General features: G+C 42.8%; 1 protein-coding gene across 1 annotated transcript in view; it reads right to left on the bottom strand.

The window, feature by feature from the left end:
- LOC140996598 (protein NLRC3-like) overlaps positions 1 to 8642 on the bottom strand; it is a 69089-nt gene extending 60447 nt beyond the window's left edge. Inside the window, exons 1-3 of the mRNA XM_073467034.1 lie at positions 8585 to 8642; positions 7696 to 7798; positions 7441 to 7608 (exon numbers count right to left, since the gene is read on the bottom strand). Of these exons, the coding sequence (XP_073323135.1) occupies positions 7441 to 7608; positions 7696 to 7772 (245 nt within the window). The 5' untranslated portion in view covers positions 7773 to 7798; positions 8585 to 8642. The remainder of the gene's footprint in view (positions 1 to 7440; positions 7609 to 7695; positions 7799 to 8584) is intronic.
- Positions 8643 to 14787: the final 6145 nt, after the last annotated feature.

Below are 14787 nucleotides of genomic sequence, written 5' to 3' on the forward strand. Positions count from 1 at the left end.
AATTCTGTAAATAAGATAAAATTACGCCGACTTGTTTCTGTAGTTTTCTGTCCACACACTGAGCGGTTTTGTGTTGGAAGAAATTCAACCAATCAGATATTTTTCTACGGTGTCTCTGGGGAGAATATCCTCCATCCAGGGTATTCTATTTCCTTTACAGAATGCCCTGACATTAAACGTAGTGAGAGTGTACATTTGGATTGACAATCTGATCAACTAATCATATTTGGATTTGGAGCCAATGGGCGTATTCTTTAAGATTTTCTACGGCTCCAGGGTATTCTGGAAGGCCCGCTTGCTCAGTCACGCGAGACCTAGCTTAACTAGTGAGTTGTGATTGATAGCCAACGTTGAAAATGGCATCAGGTGGAGATGATATTGATACAGCAGGTGGAGATGATAGTGATGCAGCAGGTGGAGATGATATTGATACAGCAGGTGGAGATGATAGTGATACAGCAGGTGGAGATGATAGTGATACAGCAGGTGGAGATGATAGTGATACAGCAGGTGGAGATGATAGTGATACAGCAGGTGGAGATGATAGTGATGCAGCAGGTGGAGATGATAGTGATGCAGCAGGTGGAGATGATAGTGATGCAGCAGGTGGAGATGATATTGATACAGCAGGTGGAGATGATATTGATACAGCAGGTGGAGATGATATTGATACAGCAGGTGGAGATGATATTGATACAGCAGGTGGAGATGATACTGACGCGAATTTATTGTCAGTGCCCTTTTCAAGACGACTGTTTAATGAAATTATTGAAAAATTCATCCAAAAGGACAGGAGGATGGATTTCATCTTCAGGTGAACGTCACTGGTGAGTGGAACTGATTTTTATTGCTGGTTCTGCTACAGTGTTGCATCTTGAAGGCCCAGTTCTGATAGGCATCCCAGTGACCACTCTGAGAATGAAAATGCTTTCCCACGTTAGTCTTAAAATTAGCTACGTTTTTTACTTTTATCTACATTATTTTAATTAGTTACAAGACAAGACAGCTGGTTTTGTTTAGGCAGATAAAACGTGATTGAAAAGTTTAAATTTAGATGTTATTCAGATGTTTATTCTTTAATTACAAAATATATTCTAAACCAAACTATATTTACACAGTTGGATGTTTATGTTGTTCTTTGTATTTTTATTTTAATAAACTACAATCTAAAGTTTTACCACTGATCCCTCTGGCTTCTTCAGGCTTCAGGATATTCTTCAGAATGGCAGAATTATGAAATTATATATTATGATGAATATTGATAGTGATCAATATGGAAAACAATGATTTAGATAATATGTTTTTGCCGTATCTCACAGCCCTTCTTTGCTGTATGTTATGTTTGTTTTTCTTGAGATGACTTTTGGTCCAGATACATATTAAGAATATTTGAAACTGTCTCTGATAATAATTTAACAACAAAAGCAAAAACAAGAGAAAATGATGAAAAATTCTTGTGGAAAGTAATTCTCTGAGTCTGGACACTACCTCCACAGTAAAGTTAAATGTATTTTGACAAATTAAATGAGCAGACACATTACTACAGGTTAGCTGGCTGTCTACTTATATAAATCAGATTTGAAATGGTCATCAGTTGAATGGGTTAATGAATCCTGACCTGAGACTCTCCAGTGTACAGTCAGGACTCTTCAAACCACCAGACAACAGCTTCACTCCTGAATCCTGCAGGTTGTTGTTACTCAGGTCCAGCTCTCTCAGACTGGAGGACTGAGAGCTGAGAACTGAGGACAGAGCTTCACAGCTTCTCTCCGACAGGTTACAGCCACTCAGCCTGGAGAGACAACAGCAAGGAAACAAATAATACATTTTCATTCGTATCTCCTGCTGAAAAACAGCAGATAGTATTTATTCATCAATAACTTCTACTTACAGAGCTTTGTTGGAGGCTTTGACCACTGGCAGCAGCCTCAGTAGAGCCTCCTCTGAAGCAGAGTATTTCTTCAAGTCAAACACGTCCAGATCTTCTTCTGATGACAGTAAGATGAAGACCAGAGCTGACCACTGAGCAGGAGACAGTTTATCTGAGGATAGACATCCTGAACTCAGGGACTGTTGGATCTCCTCCACTAGAGAATCATCATTCAGTTCATTCAGACAGTGGAACAGATTGATGCTTTTCTCTGGAGACAGATTCTCACTGATCTTCTTCTTGATGAACTGGACTGTTTCCTGGTTGGTCTGTGATATACTTCCTTTCTGTGTCAGCAGACCTTGTAGGAGATTCTGATTGGTCTGCAGTGAAAGACCCAGCAAGAAGCGGAGGAACAAGTCCAGGTGTCCATTTGGACTCTGTAAGGCCTCGTCCACAGCACTCTGGCAGAGGTGTGTCTCTGCAGATTCTTCTGTTCTTGTTTCAGACGTCTTGGATCTTGTTTGTTCTTCTGCCAGCAGATTGACTCCAGAGTTGATGAATGTCAGACGGACATAAAGAGCAGCCAAAAACTCCTGAACACTCAGATGGACGAAGCAGAACACTATGTCCTGGTACAGTCCACTCTCCTCTTTAAAGATCTGTGTGAACACTCCTGAGTACACTGAGGCTGCTGTGATATCGATGCCACACCCTGTCAGGTCTGATTCATAGAAGATCAGGTTTCCTTTCTGCAGCTGATCAAAAGCCAGTTTTCCCAGAGACTCAATCATTTTCCTGCTCTCTGGAGTCCAGTGTGGATCTGTCTCAGCTCCTCCATCATACTTGACGTTCTTCACTTTGGACTGAACCACCAGGAAGTGGATGTACATTTCAGTCAGGGTCTTGGGCAGCTGTCCTCCCTTTCTGGTCTTCAACACATCCTCCAGAACTGTAGCAGTGATCCAGCAGAAGACTGGTGTGTGGCACATGATGTGGAGGCTTCGTGATGTCTTGATGTGGGAGATGATTCTGCTGGCCTGGTCTTCATCTCTGAATCTCTTCCTGAAGTACTTCTCCTTCTGTGGGTCAGTGAACCCTCTGACCTCTGTCACCATGTCAACATACTCAGGAGGGATCTGTTTGGCTGCTGCAGGTCGTGTGGTTATCCAGAGGCGAGCAGAGGGAAGCAGGTTTCCCCTGATGAGGTTTGTCAGCAGCACATCCACTGAGGTGGATTTTGTGGCATCAGTCAGGATCTCAGTGTTGTGGAAGCACAGAGGAGGTCGACACTCATCCAGACCGTCAAAGATGAACACAACCTGGAACTCTTCAAAGCTGCAGATTTCTTTGGTTTCTGTGAAGAAGTAATGAACAAGTTCCACCAAGCTGAACTTTTTCCCTTTCAGCACATTCAGCTCTCTGAAAGTGAATGGAAATGTGAACTGTATGTCCTGGTTGGCTTTGTCTTCAGCCCAGTCCAGAGTGAACTTCTGTGTTAAGAGTGTTTTCCCGATGCCAGCCACTCCCTTTGTCATCACTGTTCTGACTGGTTCATTTCTTCCAGGTGAGGCTTTAAAGACGTCTTCTTGTCTGATTTTTGTTTCTGGTCTGTCTGGTTTCCTGGATGCTGTTTCAATCTGTCTGACCTCATGTTCATCATTGACCTCTGCAGTCCCTCCCTCTGTGATGTAGAGCTCTGTGTAGATCTGATTCAGAAGGGTTGGGTTTCCTGCTTTAGCGATCCCCTCAAACACACACTGGAACTTCTTCTGCAGGTTAGATTTAAGTTTACGTCGACAAACTGGAACAAGATGTCCTGATTGAGCAAAAGACAAATAAGATTCATTAATAAATTATAGATTAAATATTTCAACATTTTACTTCCTCAAAGAATCAGTATATGAAGATATTTTTGTCCATGTGTTAAGATTTCAGTAAACGTCTCATTGATCCAACATGTTAAATCTTTAGAGAAATCCTCTTACTGCTCTGCAGACAGTCAACCAGATCCTCCTGCTTCATTCTCCTCAGGAAGTTCAGTGTGATCTTCAGAAATGCCTCTCTGCTGCTCCTCTTCTGCTCTTCATCTTCACCATCCAACACCTCCTCATCCTCATTCTGACTTTCTAAGCCTTCTGGGTAATCTGAACTCAGAGCCTTCTGGATCTTCTTCAGCTCGTTCTTCACGAAACTGACAATGTTGTCCTCCAGCAGCTGGAACAGAATATTATATGAATGAGACGATCAAACTAAAATCATGGAACCAAACATCCGATCCATGTTGGACAGACTGACAACCCACTCATGTATTAAGCAGAATGGAGATTATTATGAACACCACAGATGTAAAAGTAGTTGTTGAACTCTGATTCCAAAAAAGTTAGGATGTTGTGTTAAACATATATAAAACTAAATGCAATGATTTCAGAGACGATGTATTTAATGTTGAGTAGGAGTCTCATCATCACTGATTTTTGCAAATGTATATTATTCTGCATTTGATGGCAGCAACAGGCAACAAGTTATGACAGGGGCAACTAAAGACTAAAGTTGCAGCAAAATGCTCCTAAAACACCTGTTTGGATCATTCCACAGGTAAACAGGCTAACTGGTAACAGGGGACTGTATCATGACTGGTATAAAAAGGACATCCACGAAAGGCTCAGTCGTTTCCAAGAAATGACGGGGCGAGGTTCAACACTTCAAACTGCGTGGACAAACAGTCTTCTACAGTCCATTGTAGCCGCTTGTGGACACCAGTGGTGACAAACTGGAGGAGGAGGCCTTTCTGGCTTGGTTAGCCCAGGGGTCTCCTGAAGCAGACAGGCCCAAAGTGGTCGCTATGAGGATCAGCACCACAATTCATGACCATCACCTACGGTCATCAATTGTGGGTACTTTCCTCTGTAGACTGGCATATCTGATGTGACCTGGGAATGACTGGGGATCCCCAGGAGGAGCTGGAAAGAGTTACTGGGAGAAGGACTAAGCAGGAATACAGTACTTAGCCTGCTGCCACCCGACCCTGGAAAAGCGGACACAGATGGATTGATGCATTCGTTTTTTATTTACCTTTAACACATTGTCCTACCTTTGTCTGGAATCAGGGTTGTACATGTACATACCATAAATATTGAGTTCAGGTGTGTTTGATGTTGCTGAGCAGACTGACCACTGGAAACCTCTGAGCTCTCCTGCTCGACTCTGTGGAGGAATCATGAAGAAATACATGAGATGCACAGATCGAACAGCCAGGTACCAGAATCAGCCAGTGTTTATCATGACAGGCTATGACCGGTGACCGGTCGATCAGTGTCAGATACATCTGATTCTGTACCGGTCACATTTACACACATGCCTCATGTTCAATGGATCACATATATTTCTCTGTTATGATTTAAAGCATTTTATATCTACTGAACTTTTTTGGACAGATCTACATGGTCACTTAATTCAATAGTTAATCACTCTAAAACAGCATGTTGAAGTGTCCTTGAGCAAAATACTGAACCCCAAATTGCTCCTGATGAGCAGTCGGCACCTCACATGGCAGCTTCTGCCATCAGAGTGTGAATGTGTGAATGTGACAAGTGTTGTAAAGCACTTTGAGCGGTCAGTAGACTGGAAAAACACTATAGAAATGCAAGTCCATTTACCATTTACCATCTTCTTGTTCTCTTCACAGAAGAGTTGGTCCACACTGTGAAAAGCTGGTTAGCAGCTACGAGTCAGGATAATCATCCAGTTAAAATAGTGATTCTGAGCTGTGAAGCTGGAAGTGACCAGTGGAAACACTGAAATCTCAAATATGATGGTAAGGTAATCTGACATATTGGGCTGTGATACTTGAATATATCAAACATATTCAATAAATCACCATAAGTCAAAGTGTTGCTGACAACATTGAATCAGATGGTTTCCCCTGACATTAACGTGTTGATGGTACTGCTGATCCCACTGTGAATCAACAGTTCAGTCTGAGTTCTGTACAGATTTCAGTTTACTGTGTTGGTTCAGCAGCTTGTCTGGTTTGGGCCGTTCAGCTCTTGTTGACCTCTATAATACTGTGGACAGCAATGCACAGCTCACACAAGCTAATACGATGCTACTTGTTCAGCACAAACTGGTGAGTCACAATAAACTTGCAGCAGGTGAAGTGAGTGAAACATGATGAAAACCAAAGAGAAACCCAGAGAGAAGTGGATCAAACAAACCTGAGGGTGATTTCACACTGAACTGTGTCAAATGAAGGACACAACTTCTTCTCTGAGCTACATGTTAGCAAACAGGAACAAGTTGGTCTGGTTGTTTCTGTCACACAATAAAATGTATTTTTCTCTTTTAGCTTGTTTGACACACCACACATGTTTGAGCTGAGGTAAAGGTTTGCACTGTCTCGTCTTTGAGCTCGGGCAGGAAATAGTGATCCATAACATTCTTCTCTGCATCGACAGACTCCTTCAAATCAACACTGGAAAATGATGATTTGATGGAGGAACTCTGTGGAATCAGGGTTAGCCTTCGTTAGCAGATAGCATCTGTTAGCCTCGGTGAAATGTGTTTTATACTCATGCAGTCATCAGACAACAGTCAGAACGAGTGTGTGGAGGAAAAGTTCAACTGGAGAGCAGAGCTGCAGACTGGTTATACTGGGCAGCTTTCAGATGTGACAATATAAATGTGAGTGAAGAAGAACGATGCTGAAAACAAACTGACAGCTTTAAAAAACTTCTCTGGATAATTAACAGTTAAAACATGAAGCAGTCACATTTTAATGATATTAACAGCTTACCTCTGTGCAGCAGAGGGCTGTTCTCCTTTAAAGTCAATGAGGCGATGGTTTGACCGGTCACTCTTAAAGGACACACAGCTGGGCTCAGGTCCAGGTCCAGGTCCAGGTCCAGCAGAGTCTGGTCTCCTATAGATGCTGTTAGACAGAGAAGAAGACCACCAGAGATTGAAATTCTCTTTTTATTCTTCAGACACAGAAGCTGCTGGAGAAACTAGCAGCTATCAACAAGAAAAGGATCAACACACCAGAGTTCAGTAAAACATGAAGCTGAATGATTTCAGTCTGTGGATCATCGCTTCATTTTCTCATCAAATATTGAACCAAACCAGAACAAAGTCACTGATTTACTGAATCCTGTCAAACAAGAGGTAAAAAAACAGTCCTTCAAGACACACAGCTGGTTCAGAACCAGGTTCTAGTTCCAGTTCAGCAGAATATGTGGTCTCGTTTATAAAAGTTGTGTACTTACGTCACGGGGCTGAAAAAGGCGTACGCCACTTTCTACACAGAACTTGTGATGTGTAAAAACAAAGCTGAAGGAAGAGCTGAGTGAACTAAACTGTAAGTTAACTCTGACCCATGTCCACACACATTTTGAAGACGAGGAAAACTTCAAATGACAGACTGTGAGCTGGTGAATTGTAGCCACAGAGTAGAAATTAAATTTGAGCCTCTCACACATTTAATTTCCCGTCAGAACGATGCTGAAAACAAACTGATATATATGTTTGACACGCCACACATATAGATATATAAGGTGATATTAACAGCTTACCTCTGTGCAGCAGAGGCCTGTTCTCCTTTAAAATCAATGAAGCGCTCGTTTGACCAGTCACTCTTAAAGGACACACAGCTGGGCTCAGGTCCAGGTCCAGGTCCAGGTCCAGGTCCAGGTCCAGGTCCAGGTCCAGGTCCAGCAGAGTCTGGTCTCTGCTGTTCTGGGCTTTAACACAACACACACAGAGCTTTGAGTGTGAATAATGATGGTGGAGTGATGTGAGTGGTGGACAGGTAGAGATGGTGGTCTCACCTCTGAGCTTCATGCTCCCCACACAGACTGGTTTTAGAGGGAGGGACTCTCTCCTCTCTGTCCTCACACTGATTCATGCTGCTCAGCTCACACACACTGTCGTCTGCAGAGGAAACACAGATCATTCATCTGCACATCAGCTCAATATTAACAGGCAACTATTCATTTCAACAGCAGCGGGCGTTGGTGATTAGCTGCAGGGTTGTGGGGCAGTGTGAGTTGGTCACTCCATAGTTTGTGTGATGTAACGTCGTGAACTTTAACCCCCACAGATCCAGAGGGTGACAGTATGCATCTCAAATCAGTCTGTCAAACTGAACAACGCAGGTGACGCTGCTATGTTGCTCTGCTACCAGCAGGCAGGTCCTTCGAGCGATCGATGATCCTCATCGACAAATTAAAAATAATATGAAACAACCAGGATGTGAAGCCGATCATCACATCAGTTTTAAACTGAAGCACAAGACCAAAGTGAGAGATCACAAGTGAAGCATCATGTTAGACTCTATTCTTTGTGTCTCTGCTGATTCATGCTGCTGATCACATCGACAGTTTACGTCACTGGCCGCCGCAACGTCACGTCAGGTTGCGTTTGTCCAAAGCTGATCGTGCTTCACCTTTCTAGCTGCAGCTGGCTTGGGTCAGAACCGAGCTGTAAGATGGGTGTGGTCCCACAGTGAGTACTGATGTGGTAATAGTAACGAGTAGTCCTGGGGGAGGACGCGGACGCGTTGACAGGCTGCGTGAGCCTGTCAACGCGTCCAACATGTCCAACGTGACGATGCGTCTGTGGTTGTCGCAGCTTCAACACATGTTGAACACGGGAAGAGAAGACGCAGCTGTCCTCAGATGCGCCTCTTTGTTCAGGCTTTCTCTGTGTAAAACAAACCTGATCTGTAGTTGGGCTCCTGTTTGAGGAAACGTGTCTGACCCTCAGTCGCTGTATGAACGTTGCTGACTGTTACTGAAGACGTAAACAGGAAACGGGAGAGTTGCTCTTCCTGTGATGTGTATCTCTAATAAACTTTTATTAAATACACTTACTCGTCCTTGCTTCCTGTTTGAGTAACATGCACCACATAGAAGAACTATGAACCCTCTTAAAAGAAAAAGGAAAAAGACAAATACGGGACACAAACTCATTGAGGGAACAAAAACTGTCCAGCATCAGAACCGATCCACTACACCAGACCAGAGATGGTGAGCTGTGAATGGCTGTAATTCACTGACAGCCAATTAGATCGCAGCATTTTTTTTGTCCAAGGTGCAGCATGTGACTGTCCCTGTCCATGGTGCTGAACTGCTGCATTAGTTATTTATACTTTGATATGTTAGGGAGGTTAAAACCTGTTCAGGTTGAAATATCTAATGTCTTTATAGAGAAATCTATAAAGGATACCCAAAGTATAGTGTGTGTTATCAGTTTAATGTGTAATATATGAGAGCACTAAAAGTCTTCAGCTGGTTCAGAAAGCTGCAGCTAGAGTCTGAACACATACAAGAACATCTGATCATATTACACTAATCCCAGCCTCACTGCATCGGCTCACAATCAATGTTTTATTAGATCATATTCAAACAACAACATCATCTAAGCTATCAAGCTAACATAAGCTATAAAAGGCTGAATGTGACAGAACGGCATCATAATGAAGTACTGTAGTGCTGCAGAGCAGCCCTGGACTACAACTCTTGTTCTTCTGATGTGAGACAACATGTTTGTTTGGATACAGACCCCAACGTAGGTCACATCATTGCAATGTAAATAGTTCTTTCAGTGAAAATGAAAAATATGATGCAAATATGAACACTGTCACTCATCATGACTTGTACTGCAATCACATTATCTGTCCAAAATAATGGCAATATGATTTTGATCTTCTGTGGATACTGGAATTGAAAACTTCTACCACAGGGAAGAACAACTGAAAGGAATGAATGGAGCAACAGAATGGTGCTAAACAAACATGACAAACTTTCTACATGAAACCTCCAAAACTGTTTTTTCCTTCTCTCTGCTGCCCACCTCTCCTTTTCCATGTCATCAAATGATGAGGCTTGAAACTCCCTCCATGTCATTTCTTTTGTCGTGGCCCTTTCTCTGTATAAGGAGACAACCTTAGCTGGCCAATAAATGTACCTTCCTGCCACTGCTGGAAACCCTGTGTGAGTGTGTTTCCTGTTTGGACCCTGCTTCAGAAATGCCACATTGGTCCCCGAGGTTGAGGTTCAGAGAGTTTCCTCTTCTTCTCGGCTTTGTCCTCCACTCTGCTCTTTGTCAACTGCAGTTCACGCTGAAAGAAGTCAGTCTGTGCCAACTCTTCAAAGGTCATTCTTGGGTTTGTCAGGGCCTCTGCAGAAGAGGCTTTAAAGACCTTTGTCGAGCAGTAGTGGTATCTTACAGGTCCTTGTTGAAAAAAGTGATGAATCGATGATCCATCCCCTTGGTGGCAGTATTTTGGCTTCCCACAGGATAGGCATGTTTTAGTCAGTTGGGGTTTTTGTTGCTGCTGTTGCTGCTGTTGCGACTCATAATGTAGGAGAGAGTGTATTTCATTAAAGCTGTAAGCATAACCCACGAAGGACAACATGCTGGCCTTGTTGTGCCCCTCAGTCATGGAAACTCATGCAGCCTCTTCTTTCTCTGTGTGCTTGATGAGGTAGATTGTGTAGCCTACATCATTTTCCAAGAGCCACTGGAGGGATTTCCCCTTATATTTTCAAAACTGGAGGATGTATTCCCTCAACACCTCTGTCATTTCTGAAGCATCCCTTCCTCTCTGATGGACCACAGTCAGAGCATTTTGTCTGACTGTGGTCTGCAGCGAAGGGTTGTCTTTGATGAGCTTGGCTTCATCAGTTGGATCCTGACAGAGGTACCCATGAGGTCCCTTGCGGAAAGTAACGTTTACCCTCCCAGGAAAAAAACAGAACTTTTTCTGCATGTTGTCCTGTGTCAAAAGAGGAAACAAAGTCACAATATTAGATGTATATATTAAACGTTTAGGCCTATGTGTTGTTAACCCCTACTTCCTTTTGGTGTAACAATTTTGACCCATTTTGATATTTGAGAACAGTGAAATAACCATAAATGACACGATCTTAACTGAAATGACTCAGAATGCATAAACACGTTTGATCAGCGCTGCTGCTCCTGATTTTAGCATATAAAAGCTGCTGTGAGTCACATTTGACCCATATGTATTGAAACTTATTGTACTGTAAGTGCACCAGAGGCAGTGCCGGCCCAAGCCTTTTGGGGGCCCTAAGCAGAATTTGATTTGGGGCCCCCCTCCCACCACCGCGGAGTCACCTGTGCTTGACAATTATTGACACAAATGTCACACTATAATGTTACATTATAAATCGTATTAATACAGTGACGGATTATGAACTACTGTCCTCCTGGGCACAGATGCATAACGACCCCCCTACCTTATTTGTATGAAAGTGGGTGCAAATGGGGGAAGGGGGGTCTGGGGGCCCTCCCCTAGAAAATTCTGAATTTGGTAGATGTGATTTCCTGTATTCTGGTGCATTTTTGGGATGGCCAGCTGGAGAAGGGCAATACCTCAATTTGTTCAGATTCATGGCCTTTTGCTTTTTGACTTATTGAGGTAGTGACTTCACGTAACGACTTGGGCTTCAGGGCCCCTTGACCTCTTGGGCCCGGTAGGCTCATTCAGTAATCCATCCTTGCTCACATGCCACAAATGTTTTGGGGCTCCTGGCCCCTCTAGACCTCTGGCCCCCTGGGCTTGGTAGACCCCTGTATTAATATAGTTGTTATTTACACCAAATCAGTCACCTTTTAACTTTAAAGGGTACTAAAATCACAAATGTATTTTAAACTTTCATATTCAAAGTGAAGCACTAAGTGTGGTTTACTGAACTTGAATTGAAAAATAACAAAATACAACAGCAGAGATTGCATTTGTTGTAAATAAGTGTGGCCAGGTCATAAATGAGGAGACCGGACACAGTAGAATAATTATTGTGGGTCTTTTATTCTCCGACTGCAATTTATAAAAGAAACAGCATTAACACTGCAATTTTGAGGATTTGAGGTCATCAGTATCAAACAAACAAAATATTTTTCCTCACTGTACGTCACACTGACGGTAAACCTCAGTTAGCTTATGAACTTCAAACACTCATCTCTGTGTCGTAGACATTTGCTCCAGTTAAAAGTGACTCTAGACTTGACCAGACAACAGTAGTGGCTCTTTCTGAATAAATAAACTAAAAAACAGAAAAACAAATACATACATTTTCCCAGCCACATAACTCATAGTCACATTACAGCATATTCTTTAGTTCACAGAAAACATACTGTAAATTACACTAATGAACAAAATACATTTTCAAGTAAACATTCTTACATGAGCTTAAAACACATGTTGTGAATAGTCTTAAACTCACTGGCACTCCTGTGTGCAGCTCGTGCGCCAAGTCCCACACCTTGACCTCAATGCGCTCTATCTCCCCTCTAAATTCATCAAACACATAAAAATGGACACAGTTTATGCAAACAGTTATTCTTGTGTTTTATCGATGTTAATAGGGATATTTTTCACACGTGACATCAAAATACACACCTCAGCAGCCCGTCTTTCACTCCCACTACTGCTACTTCCGTGTAACTAACTCTGCACGGGAACGCCGTGATCCCCCATGATCTCCCGCGATCTCGCGCAACCTACCCATGGATCTATTATAGATCCATGAACCTACCGCTGCGCCGCTCTTAAAGTGACAGTGTCACCTAAACAAAAAGAAACTGCTAACACAGTAATAATTCCCTACAGCAGGAGTTCCCAAACTTCAGAGTGCCGTGGCCCACTTTAAAATCTGAAAATCTCTTGCGGCCCACCCAACAACTCTGATCAACACACAAATTCAATTACAATTCCCCCGTCAATAATGAAATGTAAGATACGTTCCGGCTCATAAATAGGTCAGATAAATGAAGAATAACACGTAATTTAAATCACATGTTTTTGTTTTATTAGTTATGATTACTTTTTTAAATTAAAATATTTAACCATAAATATTTAATGGTAACTTAAAACTTAATTACAAAATAGAAAATGACCTCTCGCGGCCTACCTGCAGTACCTTCGCGGCCCACCAGGGGGCCACGGCCCACACTTTGGGAATCACTGGCCTACAGAATAATAAAACGCTGTCTTAACAGTCTGAAAACAGTCTTGGTCTCTTGTTCACCTGGCTACACAAGCAAAAAATAAATAAATAAATTTTTTAAAAATCTAATTTTTTTTCTTGATTGGCAGCCGCTTAGTTCGCTTATGCCTCGTGCGGCTCTGGTACAGACCACCAGTCCAGCTGAAACCATAACAAGACAAACTGCTCAGAGAGAGAGACAGAAACCAGCCTGGACCAAAGACTATGTGTTGAAATAGCTCCAAGCTTAAAGCAAGTTCTTACTTTGAGAAACGAGTGTCGGACAGTCACACCACATGAGTTTTGTTGTGTTTGGTTGAAAATTCTGAAAAAATGAGTGATGAACTGTTTAAATGTTGAGTATGTTGACATAAAGCATAATCTTCTGCACAATATTGAGAGGGTTTTTGACAAATATATTTTATATTTATACATGTTTGACACTGAAGACAGCAAAATTGCCATGTCACGTCACACACCCATGTATACAGCATTTGTTTATGTTTGGGAATACCTGACGTACGGTACAGTCACTTTTCTAAGTGTGGTATATAGAAAGATATGACTTCAGTTTACATTAACACTGTTACAGCTGTAATATTACATTAACAAACCGAATAGAACAAGCTGGGAAATGTTGAACATTAAGTTATGTGGTAATGTAACCTTACAGAAGAAGAGAAATGTTTACTACTGCTGCTAAAAGTTGCTCATATGGAGAAGTAGTATTTCTATGAGTAACAGGGGAGTTGTTGTGTTTACAGACACAGACAGGAACGGTAATATTGAGACACTACACTGTATGGCCAGTGAGCGGCGCTGTAAGATTGTGATAGTGGATTAAGACTGAATAGAGAAGCATGAAGAAGAGTTCAGGAAGCGATGTTACGAGATGCACATGTACCCTGCTACTGAGAGTTCAGTAAAGTTACTAAACTGTTCGTCTGGCTCCTCTATTTTACTCACCTACACCACACACCTTATGACCCTCAGACAAATGGCTTGGTGGAGAAGCTTAATGGCACCATTCAGAGGTACAATGCATATTATTATATTGGCAGGTAATCATACACCTATGACATGAATGGTATAGACTCAGTTGGTGAAATGAAATGGCTGCTGTTTTGTGGACTAATATGCACAATTGTCAGGGCTCTCAACAAACTGGCCCATAAGCACCCCAAAACATGGGACCATTACCTGCAGGCCACAATGTTTGGCTTGCACTCAAAGAAGCCCCTGACGACACACTACAGCCCGTACTTTTTTTGAAAAAAAGAAAAATGGCCTTGGATATGCTGGGACCCTTCACAATTGTGTCAACACACTATACAGAGCCAGAGGAGAGAATACCAGCTAAGCTCCTCAAAGGTAGCAGCTCTCCTCTGGCTTGCCCCCCCACACAACCACCACCCAGCCCCACCAGAACCACCAGCCACACACAACCACCACCCAGCCCCACCAGAACCACCAGCCACACACAACCACCACCCAGCCCCACCAGAACCACCAGCCACACACAACCACCATCCAGCCCCACCAGAACCACCAGCCACACACAACCACCACCCAGCCCCACCAGAACCACCAGCCACACACAACCACCACCCAGCCCCACCAGAACCACCAGCCACACACAACCACCATCCAGCCCCACCAGCCCTGCCATTCAACATCCTCGAACTGACCACCTTCCTTCTCCCATCAAAGAACCCTGTGACCCTCCAGCAGCCACGTTACCGGAGAGTCAACCCATCCACAATGGTACATCCTGTTCAATGTGACATGGTATAATAACACTATATATGCTTTGAAATTACTGTAATGTTTTAAATTTCCAGCACTCAAGAATATATGGAGGAGCAGAGTGGAGATCCTGTAGGCTAAAGTGGGGCCTTATAGCCTTTT

Source organism: Pagrus major, chromosome 5 (assembly GCF_040436345.1).
Source record: "Pagrus major chromosome 5, Pma_NU_1.0".
Taxonomy (NCBI): domain Eukaryota; kingdom Metazoa; phylum Chordata; class Actinopteri; order Spariformes; family Sparidae; genus Pagrus; species Pagrus major.